The sequence below is a fragment of the Myotis lucifugus genome, unplaced genomic scaffold (assembly GCF_000147115.1).
Source record: "Myotis lucifugus unplaced genomic scaffold, Myoluc2.0 scaffold_65, whole genome shotgun sequence".
Taxonomy (NCBI): domain Eukaryota; kingdom Metazoa; phylum Chordata; class Mammalia; order Chiroptera; family Vespertilionidae; genus Myotis; species Myotis lucifugus.
Genome location: NW_005871113.1, coordinates 2,193,402 through 2,210,944, shown reverse-complemented (window position 1 = coordinate 2,210,944; position 17,543 = coordinate 2,193,402). Strand labels below are relative to the sequence as shown.

The window sequence follows — 17,543 nt, the reverse complement described above, 5'->3', positions numbered from 1 at the left end:
ACATCAACAGGCTAAAGAAGAAAAATCACATGATCATGTTAATTGATGCAGAAACATTATTTGATAAAATTCAACACCTATTCATGATAAAAACTCCCAGCAATTTAGAAATAGATAGAAACTTCCTCAACTTGATAAAAAAAAAATCTAAAACAAATCTACAGCCAATACAATACTTAATGGCATAAAACTAAAAGCTTTCCTATAAAGAATAGGAACAAGACAAGGATATTTCCTCTTCCCACTCCTTTTTGGCTTTATTACTAGGTATCCAGCTAATGCAATAAGACAAGAAAAGGAAATAAAATATATACAGATTGTGAAGGAAGAAATAAAACTGTCTTTGTTCACAGATGGCCTGATTGTCTATGTAGAAAACACAATAGAACTGATTTTAAAACTTCTGGAATGAATAAGTAATTATAGCAAGGTTGTAGAATATAAGGTTAATATGCAAAAGTCAATCTTTTTCCTATATACCAAAAATGAACAAGTGGAATTTGAAATTTAAAACATAATAACATTGTCCTAACCAGTTTGGCTTGGTGAATAGAGCATCGAGTCATTGACTACATGGTCCCAGGTTCAGTTTCAGTCAAGGCTTGATCCCCGGCCCTGGTTGGGGAGCATGCAGGAGGCAACCAATCAATGTGTCTCTCTCACATTGATATTTTTCTCTCTGTCTCTCCCCCTCCCTTCTACTCTCTCTAAAAGTCAGTGGGAAAATATCCTTGGGTGAAGATTAACAAAAAAATAAAAACATAATACCACTTACATTAGCACACTTCCCCAAAATGAAATATTTATGTATAAATATTTTTTAAATGCAAAAGGTCTATATGAGGAAAATCACAACATATTTTTAAAATGTAAGAGGTCTATATGAGGAAAGCAATGAGGATCTAAATAATTAGAGAGGTATTTTATGTTCGTAGACAGAAGACTGAATGTTGTCAAGATTATTAGTCCTTCCCAATTTGCTCTATAGATTCAATACAATCCCAATCAAAATCTCAGCAGGTTATTTTGTGAATATCAACAAAATGATTTAAAGTTGATATAGGAAGGAAAAGAACCCAGAATAGCCAAACACAATATTAAGGAAAAGACCAAAGTCAGAGGAATGATGTTACTTGACTTCAAGACTTATTATAATTGTACAGTAATCAAAACAGTATAATATTGGTTAAATAATACACAAATAGATCAATGGAATGAAATAGAAAGCCCAGAAATAGAATGACATAAATATAGTCACTGATCTTTGATAAAGGAGCAAAACACAATATAATGGAGTTAAGATAGTTTTTTTAGAAAATGATGCTGGAACAACTAGACATTCACATGCAAGAAAAAAATTCTAGACAAATAATTCCTGGGCTTGAAAGAGAATAAGTAGGTGCTCTTAAAGCCCAACTTAAGGATTTGCTTTCTCCACTAAAGTGAACTTAATAATTATGATATGTAATAACACATCACTCCAAATCATTTATGATCTTTTTTTCATATCCTAGAACTTCTGATACCACATGGGCTTTCAAATGCCAAAAAAAACTCCCATGTAAAATAAATATTATTAGTAATATTCTGACCTATTATTTAACACAATTTTTGAAATTGCTGCACATCTATTCATATGTCAGATTGCTGGGACGGACCATCAGACCCCGAGCGATGGATGAATGGATTACTCTGACAGAAGTTTCTGTGAAAGAGAGGCTAAGGGACTGCTTGGCTATAGGCACCAAGCAGCCATGATTGCCTGCCTCCTTAGGCTTTTATTGTAACAACAGCTTGAACTAAAATTAACCTCTAGATACAATCAGTAGGGTAAGTATCCTTGAGAAAGCACTTGCTTCTACAAGGTTGGGTCTAAAAGACTAAACATAGAGATTCCAGCAAAACACCTAGGGGCTCAGACTTGTTTGGAAAAGTCAAGGCCGGAGCTGCCACCTTCAGCAAGGTCCCCTTAAGAGGCCCCCGACCTTTTTGAGACTCCTCCTTACAGACTTTCCAACCAAGTCCCGTGCTTCTCCACATCAGATGATTATTAATAACATATACTGAGAAAGATATTGTTATTATAAGGATTCATTGAGTATAAGCCCTATGCTAGACATTCTAGTAGATGTAAATTTTCATTTAATTTTCCCAAAAACCTTATAAAATAGGTATTATTACTTACATTTAAGGATAAGTTGTACTCGCAAAAGTGAGACTGAGTGTCTAATTTCCCAGTATCTCATAAACATTAAAAGTTAAACTTGAATTATAACCCAGTCTTGCTTGCTGTTCCCAATGTTTTACTCTTTCTATATTCCTTTACTTTCACATAGAATAATAATACCTTTAATCGTAAAAAAAAAAAATACTGTTTCCATTTATTAAAGTGGTATAGAAAGTTACCACCTATTCTGTCTATTGTATCTGTAGTGGATCTGAACTCTGTTAATTGGGTTATTTTGTCTATCATTCAGCTCTGCATTTAAATTTGCTTTTATTTCCATCAGCCTCGATTCTGTCTTCTTAACATTATAAAATGAAATACTATAAGGAGCAAACCAACCACCTTCTTGGTTTTTACAAGTTCGTTTTGAAAACACCATGTATCTTAAGAAAATTATTTTCAAAACAGAGGTATCAAAATCATACCAATCTCTAGGAGCTGTAAGGATTAATAAGAGAATATCTATAAAGTAAGTACAAAAGTGCTCAGTTTCAATCAATGACTATCCAAATACTTTTTTTATAATCCTTGCCATGTTCCTGGGGGCCAATATCACATAAAATTTCAAAGTAGGATGAGCAGGGCTAGCTTCTGACCTGAATAGGAGACTTTTCATTATGTCTCAGGGATAGCACCAAAAGAGATGATATTATTGAATCCACAACAGTGTTCCCAGGGAAACTAATGACTCAGCTAGTTGGTAGTTGGCCAAAAGAGATGCCATATTTCAATTGAGATGTCAAATATAAGCTCAATATATTGACTTAGTCACCAAGATTAAGCCTTGCCTTCAGGTCTTGGATTACCTTACTTTGAGGGTCTTTCTTTATCTATAATCTTTTCCAAAGACCGCAGCCCTTTTTCTTTTCAATATTACAATAACCCAGTCATTATGAAAACAGCTACTATATTAAATTCATTCTGGAGAATTATGTTGACATCTGTAACTAAAATGATTAGACATTGGAAAAAAAGAATCAGTCAATTTATATAAAATCAATTTGATGATTTTCTTAATCTGTTAAAAGTTCTACTGTTATAAAAAGAACCAGAAGGAACAATCACAAAACAAATCTGGTGGAGGACAAGGTAGATTCTTCATGCAAATGTTTTTTTCCTCCAATTAAAACTAAAGACTGCTACTCTGATAAAGATTATAGAGTCTCAGTACTACCCAGACATTGTGATCTCCACAATCAGCAGCAGGCAACATCAAACAGGTCTCAGAAAGGTTTAAGAAAAAAATGGCTGCATTGGTAGCATCCAAGAGTCATGATACTTTTTAAAATAGTAACTGGTTTGGCTCAGTGGATAGAGCGTCGGTCTGCAGACTGAAGGGTCCCAGGTTCGATTCCGGTCAAGGGCATGTACCTTGGTTGAGGGCAAATCCCCAGTGGGGGATGGGGGGTTGCTGGAGGCAGCTGATTGATGTTTCTAACTCTCTATCCCTCTCCCTTCCTCTCTGTAAAATATCAATAAAATATATAATTTTAAAAATAAAATAAAATAGGATACTTATTTCGGTTTCACTTCCTGGTGTGGAGTTTCATTCTAATACATTTAGGAGGTACAGGCAGTGTGTTATTATTCTCCCACATTTTATAAGAGCAATCACTTTATATATGTGTAATCTACAGTGCTATCTAACCTTGCCATGTTCCTAGGGGCCAATATCATGGATTAGCTATTTACACAAATAATCCTAATGTCCAAAACACCTGATTTAACAACAGAATTTGTTAGTTCTAGCAGACATAATTAAAAGAAAATCAAATGCAGCCACTATGGAAAACAGTGTGGAGTTTTCTCAAAAATTAAATATGGAACTGCCATTTGGCCCAGTGATCCCATTTCTAGGAATATATCCTAAGAATCCTGAAACACCAATCAGAAAGAAAAGTACTCAGTTTTAATCAATGACTATCCAAATACTTTTTTTTGTTAATCCTTGCCATGTTTCTGGGAGCCAATATCACATAAAATTTCAAGCTAGGATGATCAGGCCTAGCTTCTGACCTGAATAGGAGACTTTTCGTTATGTTTCAGGGATAGTGCCAGAGATGATATTATTGAATCCACGACAGTGTTCATAGCAGTATTATTTACAAGTAGCTAAGATCTGGAAACAGCCCAAGTGCCCAGCAGTAAATGAATGGATAAAAAAGCTGTGGTACATTTACACAATGGAATACTAGGCACCTGTAAAAAAAGAAGGATCTCTTAACCTTTGAGACAGCATGCAGGGACCTGGAGGGTATTATGCTAAGTGAAATAAGCCAGTCAGTTCAAGAGAAGTATCACATGATCTCACTTGTATGTGGAATCAAATGAAGAAAATAAACTGACAAACAAAATAGATCCAGAGCATGGAACAGACTGACAAATCTCAGAGAGAAAGGGGGAGGAGGAGCCTCACCAAATGCAATCATGCTCATGCCTTGATCATGGACTTTCCAGCCTCCAGAACTATGAGAAATAAATTTATGTTGGTGTTAAGCTATCTATTCTGTGGCCTTTTGTTATAGCAACTCTAATGAATTAAGACATTATGTATACCAGGTATATGTATGTATATTTGTATGTATCTCGTATTAATTCTGTTTCTCTGGAGAACTCTAATACAGTAACACAAAATTAAAAGGCTGGGAGGGCCTTAATCACCACGATACATATCAGTGATCCCGGAGAGCACCGAAACCCAGAAAGGTGAGCCCTATCTTGCCAAGCGGGCGTTTGCTGATTCAGAGAAGAGGAAACTTAGAGACTGAGTAGCTTTGAAGGATCACTGGTCTTCTAAAGACAAGGACCCTAAGAAACCACCCCCTTGTTTCAAGTTGAAAACTCCATCGACAGCACCACAGGAATAACTATAAACAGCCCTTCCATGTCTGGCAGCCCAGTTTAGTGTCATCGAGGGAGCCCAGAAAACAGCTAACCTAAAACTGGGGTTACATCTGTCCCAGATTTCTAGCTTCCCTGGGAGCCTGACAGAAGCAAATAAAATGATCTCTGAAGAATTATTTCTACAGATAATTTTTCATGATCATGTTTAGCAAAATCAAAGATAATTAGGAGCATGGGGAGGTATGACTCCAAGAGAACAAACCAGCACAATTAATTAATGGGCACAAAAACAGACCCACCCAAGAAACAGCCACACTAGAGTTCAAGGAAATGGAAGTCGAGCTTAACTATGACCATATGGAACTGGAAACTTTTTTTAAAAAATGGCTGAGAAAATTTTTTAAAGAACCAAATAGAAATTCAAGAACTGAAAGGTAAACTTGGTGACTTTCTAGGGCTTTCTGACCTATGATCTGTGGTGGAGAAGCAGAAACCTGGATGTTACTGTAAATAACTTTGGCCAAACTGGCATAGCTTAGTGGTTGAGCATCGACCTATGAACCAGGAGGTCATGGTTCAATTCCCAGCCAGGGTACATGCAGGCTCGATCCCCAGTGTGGGGCATGCAGCAGGCAGCCAATCAATGATTCTCTCTCATCACTGATGTTTCTATCTCTCCCTCCCTCTCCCTTCTTCTTTAATAAAAATACATAAAAATAAAATAAAATAAATGTGTATGCTTTGGCCTCAGGTTAGAGGCTTGGGGAGGGAATTGGCTGGCAGTAGGAAAGGTTTAAAGATGATCACTTAACTGTTCTTGTACTCACTTTCTGGAATTTGCTAATGCTCACAAAAATTATACTATTTGCCATAAAACTCAACATTACCTTTTGCACAGTGCTGTGCTTGTGCAATAGTACTTCTATTGCCTTTATATTTTTGATTTCCCAGTAGCAGTATCTCATCTCCTGATGTCCCCCGGGAATACCTTACCTAATTAAGTTACTAAAGAATGCTTTTGTACATATTATTTTTTTTATAAAAGCCCTGTGAAACAGACGCAGCAGGTACTATTCATACCCTGTTTTCCGCACGCAGCAGCTAAAACGCAGAGTTCAAGTGCTTATGAGCACGTAACTGAAGCCGCAACTGCCCACTGGAACACTAGTTCTTTGATTACTTACCCAGCGTTTCCCCCCACCCTCTGTTACCGTAATAATCTAGAATAATATCTTCATAATTTTTTGGTAAAATTTCCCATCATCCTACAATGACATTTTTCAGAGGCCCCTGTATGGAAGCAGGAGGTCATGCTGGTGTATCCGAGTGTCTGTCTGTCTGATGTGAAGACGGCCTTTGTTTCTGTGGACGTGGGGCAGTGCCCCTAGACTGCTCATAGGTGGTGGGAAGAGGCGTGGCTTTGTTTTCTTTTCACTCCAGGAAAGTGACTCATGTTTTTAGAGTAAAAAGATGGAAATTTTTATAAATATTTTATACTTTGCAATGATCTATCCTTGTAACGTGGATGTCTCTCTGGCCCCAAAGAACTTTAGTAAATCATGGAGACACAAATAGTCTGCAAGTTGGGAAGCACTGAACTATGCCATATAGTTATCCCTCTATTTTCTACTACATTCTTTTTAAAAAAATATATACTTTTATTGATTTCAGAGAGATAGAGAGAAGGAGAGAGATAGAAACATTGATGAGAGAGACACATCCATTGGCTGCCTCCTGCAGGCCCCTTGCTGGGGATCAAGCTCACAACCTGGGCATGTGCCCTGACTGGGAATCAAACCCAGGACCTCCTGGTTCATAGGCTGATGCTCGGCCACTGAGCCACTACAACCGGGCTTCTACCACTTTCTTAAAAGCCGGTATCACTGGGAGCAAAAGAACTTGCTGGCTGAATCTGCTGCTTTAGGCCACAGGATTCTCCAACATGTCACTGCATCACAGGCAGGACCAGGAGTCAATCCTCTGTGCCTCGAGGCAGCCAAAACTGTGTGGGCCCGTCTGGCACTGTTCATGACTAACTAGCTGGCTCAGCTTTCCCCACTTTCCTTTTTTACTAAAATTGATTTGTGCCGAGTGTGCTCGTGTATATGTTTTGAAAAGTATCATTCTGTGAAAACAACAGGGAATGTTGTCGCACACAAAAATTTACATACACATAGCACACAGTTTTTTTTCCCCTACATACACAGCAAGAACAAGAAGAATGAAGAAACCTCTAAGGCTCTTAGGATCTCTTCGTCTAAAAGGGCTATAAATTAAAATACTGGTTGAGTGTCCAACTCCAATGCTGGGGAAGGTGAAGAAAATGTGATAGACATGTGGTTTTCACATACTTCTCTGGAGGTCGGGGCTGAGAAAAATGAATCTGCATATAAGATACAGAAAACTTAATCACTATGGAAAAAAAAACTGAAAATGATATACCTTCATTGTTTAAATTCATCTATAGAAAAACCATAACTGTGAAAGGGAAGTAGAATACTGTTTTCAAAAAACAATAGTTACCTCATTTTAAACCATCATTATATGCTTTTCACAAGGATAACACTTTAAAAAGAAGGAAAAACATAAATCAAAAGTAAAAGGATGCATATAGTAATCAAAGAAACTAGAAGGGATTATATTAACAAGATACAAAGTAAAATTAAAAACAAAGTCATTGTTAGAGATTTTTAAAAAAGACCTTTCATAATGATAAAATATCAATTAAACAGAAATATATAATTCAGAAGTTACATGCACTAATAAAATATATTCAAAATTCATAAAACAAAACCAAGTATGAACTATATTTTTGTATATGAAACATGGATCAAAATAGACAATATACTGGTCCATAAGCATTACAAACAAAAAATTATGCAGAAGAAATACAACTGGCATTATTTATAGATAACAGGAATGTGTAAGCTGAAAACCCAAAAGAATCCACAAACAACTAGAATTATAAAGAAATTCAATAAATTGATTGTATCGACAAAAAATCAATTATACTTCTATATAAATACAATAACTAATCAGAAAATTAAATTTTTAATTATCTTTAGAGTGACACTAAAACATTAACTAACAAGAAGCACATCTAAAAAAAGAAACAAAAGATTTGAAAACTACAATACACTACTGAGAGAATTAAAGATAATCTAAATAACATTTATTTTGTATTAGATTCATGGGTTGTTAATGAATTGGAAGATGCAATATTGTTATCATTGTCATCTCTCCCCTAACTGATCTATAGACTTATAACAGTATCAATAAAAATCTCAGCAGTTGTGTGTGTGTATGTTTGTGTGTAATTGATAAATTGATTCCAAAATTTATATGAAAATGCAGAGTACTGAAAATAGCCAAGACAATCTCCAAGAAGTAAAAGTTGGAGAATTTACATAGACACATTTCAAAGCTAGAGAAATTAACATAGATTGGTACTGGGCAAACACAGATTGAATGACTAACAGAACAGAATAGAAATCAGGTCACATATATGGCTGCTTGATTTTCAGCAAAGGCACCATAGCCATTCAGTGAGGAGTTGACAGTTATCAGTGGACTAGATAAATAGCTTATAGTATATTCAAATAATGAAATACTACTACATGGCAATGTAAAAGTGTGAAATCCTGCTACCGCAAAAACATGAATGAGTCACACAGATATAATGTTGAATACAAACAGCTATATGAAGGTCAAGAACAGCAAAACGTATCCTATATAATAAAGGCCTAATATGCTAAGTGTCCAGTCGACTGGTTAGATGTTCAACCAATCAAAGTGTAATAAGCTAATGATATGCTAAGGCCGCTCAACTGCTCGCTATGACATGCACTGATCACCAGGGGGCAGACAGTTGACCGGTCGACCAGTCACTATGATATGCACTGACCACCAGGGGGCAGACGCTCTGACCAGTAGATTAGCTTGCTACTGGGGTCCGGCTGATCAGGACTGAGTGAGACAGGCTGGACACACCCTGGAGCCCTCCCACAGTCCCGCCCTGGCTGGCCAACCTCCCGCGTCTCTCCCTGGCCCCGATCATGCACCGGTGGGGTCCCTCAGTCTGGCCTGCACCCTCTCGCAATCTGGGACCCCTCGGGGGAATGTTGGAGAGCCAGTTTTGGCCCGATCCCACAGGGGAGCGCTGCTCAGCCAGAAGCCAGACTCATGGCTGGCAAGCGCAGTGGTGGTGGCGGGAGCCCCTGCAGCAGCGCTAAGGATGTCCGACTGCCGACTTAGGCCTGCTCCCCTTAGTCAGTCAGACATCCCCTAAGAGCTCCCAGACTGTGAGAGGCCCCACGCAGGCCTGAGGGACCCTACTCGGGTGCCCAAATTTCATGCTCAGCTCTAGTCTATACAATAGAAATCAAATATGGTTACCTTGTGGAGTTGACTGGAAGGGACATGAACAACTCTTCAGCGTACTTATAATGTGTATCTTTACCTGGATGATGGGTTCATGTGTGGAATGTTATACTTCAATATTAAAAAGTCAAATAGAAAGAGAACTTCAAAGAAACTGAGAAGGAATCAACAGCAAGAAAACAAGAAACTGAAACAGACCAGGGAAAACTGAGAAGACTTTCAAGAAGAGGTGAATGAGCAGCAGAGGTGGGGGTAGGGGTGGAATGGGGGAACTAAAGAGCATTGGATTCACCAAATGAGACCTTTCTGTAAAGTGGAAGAGCTGAGATCAGTTTTCAGTGATTCAAGTTGTGAACAGAGAGGAAGAAGGAGCTGCAAAGAACCCTAACACATCAATCCTTGCTATCTGAGCCGGGACGGAGAAAGGATGGTAGCCAGAGAGGATGTGGGGTTAAAGAACGGTGTTTCGTTTTAAGTAAAAATAAGACTGTGGATCCTTAATATCCATAACATTTATTTCTAGTCCCTATAAACCTAACTGGATCTCTAGTGTTAAATTCAGCAAAGAAATGTCTCCTCTTTTATTTAATTTTTATCAGAAGAAAAAAGGTATACTTCCAATGAAGTTTGGAAAATTACATCCTAAAATTTGAATCACTCAACTCTTTTACAAAAATAAACCATCCATAGAAAAGTTTGTTTAAATATTTCTAACTAAGGGAAAGGTTACAGAATCAATTACCCTGGAAATGGATATCAAAATATAATCTGCAACTCAATGGTTCTTTTATCTTTCCCTAGGCGGTTTGGCTCAGTGGATAAAGCGTCAGCCTGCAGACTGAAGGGTCCCAGGTTCGATTCCCATCAAGAGCATATGCCCAGGTTGCAGGCTCGATCCCCAGTAGTGGGCGTGCAAAAGGCAGCCAATCACTGATTCTCTCCCACCATTGATGTTTCTATCTCTCTCCCCCTCTCCTTTCCTCTCTGAAATCAATAAAAAATATATTTTAAAAAATAGTTCTTTTATCTTCTCCCCACCAATTCATGTGATGGATATAACATACGCAGGTTGATCATTGCTAGGTGATAACTACATTTTTTTCTTGTTCCATGAAAGTTCAATACTATTGCAGATGTCTTGGTATTTTTTCCCTCTGAGTACTTCTTTTTAGAGAAACTTGCAGTGATGAAAAGAACTGGGTTAGTTTTATCTTGATTTGTAGCCTATCTGTACCACATTAAGTTCATTAAAAAAAAAAATCCAGGATTTGTCATAGAATTTTACTTTACAATCAACACCAGCAATATTCAGTCCCAGAAGTACAGGGACCTTCCTCCCATAAAAAGTATATATAAACAGCAAATGACTTACTATAATGTGCTGATAAGGATCTATAAACGACATTCTGGTTTCAACTACAGGAAATCTCTTCACACTTCAAAGGCCTTCGCTGGCACTCTAGCTTCGTTACAACCTACAAAATAAACAATCATTGTTAAGCTTCCTCTTGGATGTAGTTCCAAGACTGGAATGATGATGGGTATGAACCTTAGGACGGAAAAGGCTACCCAAAGGGACCAGAGAGACTGAGTCCCCTAATTGTTTATAAGAGTTGGTTTACACATAGAACTTCGGGAAAGGACAAACATTATTTTGATAGTACTGTTTAATTTCCATATTTATTTGTTCAAATTTATTCTGTGAGTAATTATTAAGAAACTCCAGGACTTTTTTGAATTTGCCAAGTGTTTTATGAGAAATTCATTGAAATTACGGAAAGTGCAAATTATTTCTCGTACTGTTTATAACGAAAAAAGCCACATGCCATTGTTTGCTTTCTCATCTGGGTCAGTATTATGCAAATTCATGATAAGAAAGGAATATTTTTTCACCATAGCTACTTGTTAAGAATTTAAAAAATATATTCATGCTGAATTTCAACTTTAGTGGTGACATTTTAAAAGAAAGATTTGTTCATTCTAAGGAACCAGTTTAATTTGGGAGCAGTTAAGTAAGAGATATTGTAATGAAAAAAAAACTTCTCCATACTTTTTCTTCTACAATTATTACCCTCCCCCATTATCAGTATCCCCTATCTGAGTGGTGCATTTGTCACAACTGATGAACCTACATGGGCAAATAATCATCCAAAGTGTATAGTTTACCTTAGGATTCACTAGGTGTTGTACATTCTATGAGTTTTGACAAATGTATAATGGCATGTATCCATTATTATAGTATCATAAAAGTATTTTCACTGCCCTAAAAATCCTCTGTGCTCTTCCTATTCATCCTTCCCTGCCCCCGCCCCCAATCTCTGGCAACCACCCACCTTTCTACTGTGTCCATAGTTTCATCTTTTCCAAAATGTCATACAATTGGAATTATACAGTGTATAGGTAGCATTTTCAGATTACCTCCTTCCACTTAGTAATATGCATTTTAAGTTTTCCCCATGTTTTTTTATGGCTTGAAAACTCATTTATTTTTAACTTATTCCATTTCTACATGTACACAGTGTATTTATCCATTCACCTACTGAAGGACATCTTGGTTGCTACAAAATTTGGGTGATTGTGAATAAAGCTGCTAGAAACATTTGGGTGCAAGATTTTGTGTGGAGGTAGTTTTCAACTACTTTGGTAAATATGAAGGAGCATGATTACTGGACTGTATGATAAGAGTATGTTTAGTTTTATAAAAAACTGCCAAACTGTCCTCCAAAGTGGCTGTACCATGTTGAATTCCCATCAGCAATGAATGAGAGTCCCTGTTGCTCCACATTCTCACCAGCATTGGATATTGTCAATGTTCTGGATTTTGGCCATTTTAATAGGTGTATAGTAGTATCTCATTGTTATTTTAATTTCCACTCCCTGATGACATATGATGTGGAGCACCTTTTTACATGCTTATTTGCCACCTGCAATATCTTCTTTGTTGGGGTGTCAAAATCTTTGTTCACTGAAGCAACATAATTTGGTGAAAACACCACTGGATATGGGATCAGAAAGACCTTGATTCAAACTCTAGTTTCACATTCTATAAGACCCAGGTTACTCTGCTATCAATGTGACTATCACTATCTTAAAAGTTGTAGTAAGGACTAATGAGTTCATTACTGTGCAAGGCACCTGTCTAAACATAGATACTAAATGCATTTTAGCTTCCGTTTTCTGATCAAGATTGCAGGGACTGACCACTAATAACTACACATTTACTTTGAAAGATGTACTGTCTGTTGTAATTCCTGTTGTGACTGGAATCTTGGAAAATTTTTGATGGATTCATCATTCAACAAATACCCACAAGGTCCTTTGCACTCTGCAATGTGCTAGGGAGCAAATGGTTAACCAGACAGGTGTCTATCATGAAATTTTATGGCTCTATAAATTCTCTACTTGCTACTATCGGTAGTGGAAACTCAAAAAGTAAACAGTGGTGACAATGGAAGTTATTCTCAAAACAAGTTTCCATCTTAAAAACAGTGCCAATGACCATGGCATAGCAGAAGAGCATCCACTAGGACCTACAGACTTTCAGTTCACAAACAGTGGTTTTACACAAGAGATCCACTTAATTTCAGGTAGGCACTGGCAATGCAATAGTGCATAAGGCATAGCTTCTGCCTTCAAAAGCATTATAAGGTAATCTAGGCATGGCATTAAAGGCAGCCTAGAATGGTACTCCATGCTCACACATTGCTAAAAGTAATACCACTTTCAATGATTAATGTTTAGAGTTGGAAAGGAATCTTGGAACCTACTCCTCTGTGAAAATAGTTTCAGTGATTTCCTATTCCTTTACTACAAAATCAGAAATCCTTAACATGGCCTACAACTGTGGCTTTCATATCTATTTACTGCAAACCAAAGCAGAAAAAAACTTTTTACGTCACAATATAATACACAAATATAATATATATTATATACAATATATATTATATAATACACAAATATTATATATGTGTGTGTCTGTGTGTGTATACATTTTTGGGATATATATATATCTATATATAGCTATATATAGATATATATACATACACACACACACACACACACACATATATATACACATATATAAATAAAATATGGAAATTTTCTGATTTACTAAGAACAATGTACCCTGCTTTTGGATCTATTTCATTTGTGTACATCTAGTAGCAGCCCACTAAATTGATTTCATGACCCACTAGTAGAAGTTTGAAAATATTGGCCTAAAAGACTTCAAGATTGGATTTCTATCTACTTCCCCTGCCTTATCCCCAACTCTCCTCTTTTCTTTCAGTGTGGCAGCTATACTGTTTTCTCTCGTTTATTCAAATGTGTCATACTCTCTTCCACTCAGGACTGTAACCTACTTCTTCCATCTATCCATTTACTCAACAAATATTTAAGACATAACTACTGTTCGGTCAAGCATTCCAGGGTCTGGAGAGGCAAACATGAATGAATTAGATACATTTCCTTTTCCTTTGGAACTTACATTTCTAGAGGGCAGTCAGAAAACAACTAATCCAAGAAGTGTCTGAAACTATTAGAAATAAAGATGTATGGAATGGTGGGAACAAGCAAAAAAGCAGAACTAGAGAGTAACCTGAGGCCTGAGATCTGAAACGGAGCTGGCCACAAAGGGTGGAGAGGGATTGGGTTTAGAATATAGTGTTCCCAGCAGGCCTTTTGAGGAATTGAGAGAAGAGGAGTGGCTGGTGAATGGTCAGCAAAAGCAAATGTAGCTTCTGATGACGTTGGAAATATAGGTGGGGCAGATCATGTAGGGCCTTGCAGGCAACTATTGTTCACCTAAATAAAGCTCATGCTTCAGGACTCAGCTTAAATGCCACTTGCACAGAGAAGCCTTCCATGACCTGCAGGGTAGGCGTGGTCTGCCTGTTACTGGCTCCATTTGCACTTTGCAATTCTTCACGCCTTTCATTCCACTTACACATTGTCTGCCTTTCCTAAAGAACTAAAGATGCATAAAGTCAGGACCACATTTATCTTTTTTAAAATATATTTTATTGATTTTTTTACAGACAGGAAGGGAGAGGGATAGAGAGTTAGAAACATCTATCAGCTGCCTCCTGCACACCCCCTACTGGGGATGTGCCTGCAACCAAGGTACATGCCCTTGACCGGAATCGAACCCGGGACCCTTGAGTCCGCAGGCCGACGCTCTATCCACTGAGCCAAACCGGTCAGGACCACATTTATCTTGTTCCTACAGTTTCCCCCAGTGTCTACTGCAGTGCCTAAATTATAGTAGCTTCAGGATAGGTATTTGTTGTATGGATGGATAGATAGATGGATAAATCCTAGTCAATATAGGCTTATATATGAAGGAAATTCATATAATAGTACTGGCATTCTAATTTGATGTCTGTCTTATTCACTCCCAACTATTCTTAATATCAAAGAATGTTAAATACCAATCTCTAATTAAAAACATAAAAAGCAGACCAAGTGAAATGCCAGAAGGGATGAGACCAGTAATCAAAATGTTTAGAGGAAATGTGTTGCTGGTGCCCAAAGTTTGCTGGCAGCGACTTTGTCTTCTCATTTCCAACAATTCCAGCATAACTACTTGCCGGGAGCTGGTCTGCACAGCATATGTTTCGAGGTACCTGACGTATATGGCATACTGTTCTTAATGTTTGCTCTCCTTAGTGCCATGTGTTTTGACCAAGGTCACCTCTCCGAGAAAGGTTGTTTCCCCAGGTGGGGATCTTTCCCTGAGGTTAGGGAGGGGATACAACCCCTTAATTAAGTGCCAGGCGGGTAGTTAAGCTACATAATCTTTACTCCCTGGAATGGAGATAAGAAACGCCCTAACCTTTGTAATAGAAATTGACAGGATTAAAATCGGCTGGTATAAATACGGATGTAACAAGACAATAAACAACACAACCTGATCAGATCCTCATCAGATCCTCATCAGCTCCTCATCAGCTCCTAACCAGAACCTAGCCAGAGAACATGGCAAAAGATCCTGGACAGAACCTGGCTCCAGAACTTCACTGGAGAACCTAGACAGAACATGGCAAAAGAACCTGGATAGAACCTGGCTAAAGAACCTGGTGACTGAACCTGGCTGGAGAACCTGGAGAACCTAGCTGGAGAACCTAGCAAGAGAACATGGCACCAGAACTTGGTTGGAGATCCTGACCAGAACTTGGTTGGAGTTCCTAACCAGAACTTCGCTGGAGATCCTGGAGGGAGAACCTCGCTATGCTGATGAACTGAAACCAGTTTCCATGTCATTCCTTCTTCGCCGACTCCGTCCACACCTTTGGGGATCCGTGGACCCGTTGGGGTTGGACCCCAACAACTACTGGATTTGCATCCTCACTGTAACCACTAATATAACTACTGTACCTTGCAGCAAGACCTGGACAGATGCTACCCCAATATTAAAGCCCAAAGCAGAAAATATCATTAGGACAGCTAACTGTCCAGGTCTACTAGGTTAGAAACTACATGATAGATATTAAGCAAACATGATTCATGACACTGAATCTTAGATAAACTCTCTTTTTTTTTCTTTAAATGCATCCAGGGCTAGCACTTTTCCTACCTTGCTAAAACCTCAGTCAGCCTCAGAACTTTTCTGTTAACAATAATGTTGTATACACACACACACACACACACACACACACACTCACATAGCTATAGGTATAGGTATAGATACATAGATATATAAAAATGAATTCAGATATTAAAATACTGGGCCTATGTATTCATCCAAAATTAAGTTTGATTTAGAATTTAAGGTTTTTTTTCTTCTACAAGCTAGAGCCTATAGTCCTATAGGGAAGGGAGGTCATTGATTTCTCCATTCCTCCTCATCCACTTTCTAAGCTTGATAGCTCTGGTTTTTAACCCCTCATGGTTAGAGAATGTTGGAGGGAAAATAAAGTTATTACTTCACTATACTATTTATAAGCTAGCTTTGTGACCTCTGAGCCTGGTGAATGTTAAGGCTGATTCTCTCATGGATGTTTTGTGTATTTTTCTGAGATCTATTCCCCTGTATTATTTGACATGTACCAATACATCTCAATTCTAGCTGGGGTCTTGTGCTTTCCTTTATAGCCCCAAAGCATCCTGCAGTCCACTTCCACAGGTCTTAACAGTAGTTACAAAATAGTCATGGGGATGTAAACTACAGCATAGGGGATATAGTCAATAATATGGTAATAACTGTGTATGGTGTCAGGTGAGCACTACACTTATCGGGGGGATCACTTCATACCCTATATAATAAAAGGCTAATATGCAAATACACAATGGAACAACTGGAACAATCGAACAACCAGTCACTATGATGTGTACTGACCACCAGGGGGCGTGTGTGGAACATGGCAGGTGTTGGCTGCGGCGGAATGGTGGAGCAGGTGAGCGAGGGCGCCAGATCAATGCAGGGTGTTGGTCACTGTCATGGGGGCGAGCCTCTCGTGGTTACTGAAAATTCTTTGCTCCTGCACGCCGCAGTCCCACCCAGCGCTAGCACCTGTTGCCGGCACCGGAGCCACTGCTTGCACCCACTGCCAGCACTGGCCTTGCTTGCACCTGCTGCCAGTGCCCGGCACTGGTCCCAATCACTGGGCACCATCAGTGGGTGCAAGCGGTGGCTGCCGGCCCTGATCACCCCTGAGGGCTTCTCCACCTCCCCTTACTCCTAGGGAGCAATCAGGGCAGCAGCCGCCGCTAGCACCCGCTGCAGACGCTGGCCCCAATTGCTCCATGACGTCAGCGAATGTGAGCGGGGCCAGTACCATCAGTGCATGGGAGCAGCGGCGGCGGGAGCAGGGCTGCTGGCAGACAGGGGCCCGGGGGTCGCAGCAGGAGGGGCTGAGCGGGGGCGCAGAGGATGGGCCAAGACCTGCCCCTGTGCCCACCCCAGCCTCGCAGCACACAGTTCCTTTCAAGGTGCACAAATTCGTGCACTGGGTCCCTAGTATTACATAAATATCGAACCACTATGCTGTACACCTGAAACTAATATAAAATAATATTGACTATCAACTGTAATTGAAAAATTAAAAAATAATACAGATATATTCATATATAGAGAATTTTCATTCCACAGTCA

General features: G+C 38.7%; 1 protein-coding gene across 1 annotated transcript in view; it reads right to left on the bottom strand.

Annotated features, from left to right (window-relative positions):
* The window catches only part of PLA2G4A (phospholipase A2 group IVA), a 136,977-nt gene that overhangs the window by 97,894 nt on the left and 21,540 nt on the right, over positions 1 to 17,543 (bottom strand). The window contains exon 2 of the mRNA XM_006089871.3: positions 10,824 to 10,926. Coding sequence (XP_006089933.1) covers positions 10,824 to 10,856 — 33 coding nt within the window. The 5' untranslated portion in view covers positions 10,857 to 10,926. The remainder of the gene's footprint in view (positions 1 to 10,823; positions 10,927 to 17,543) is intronic.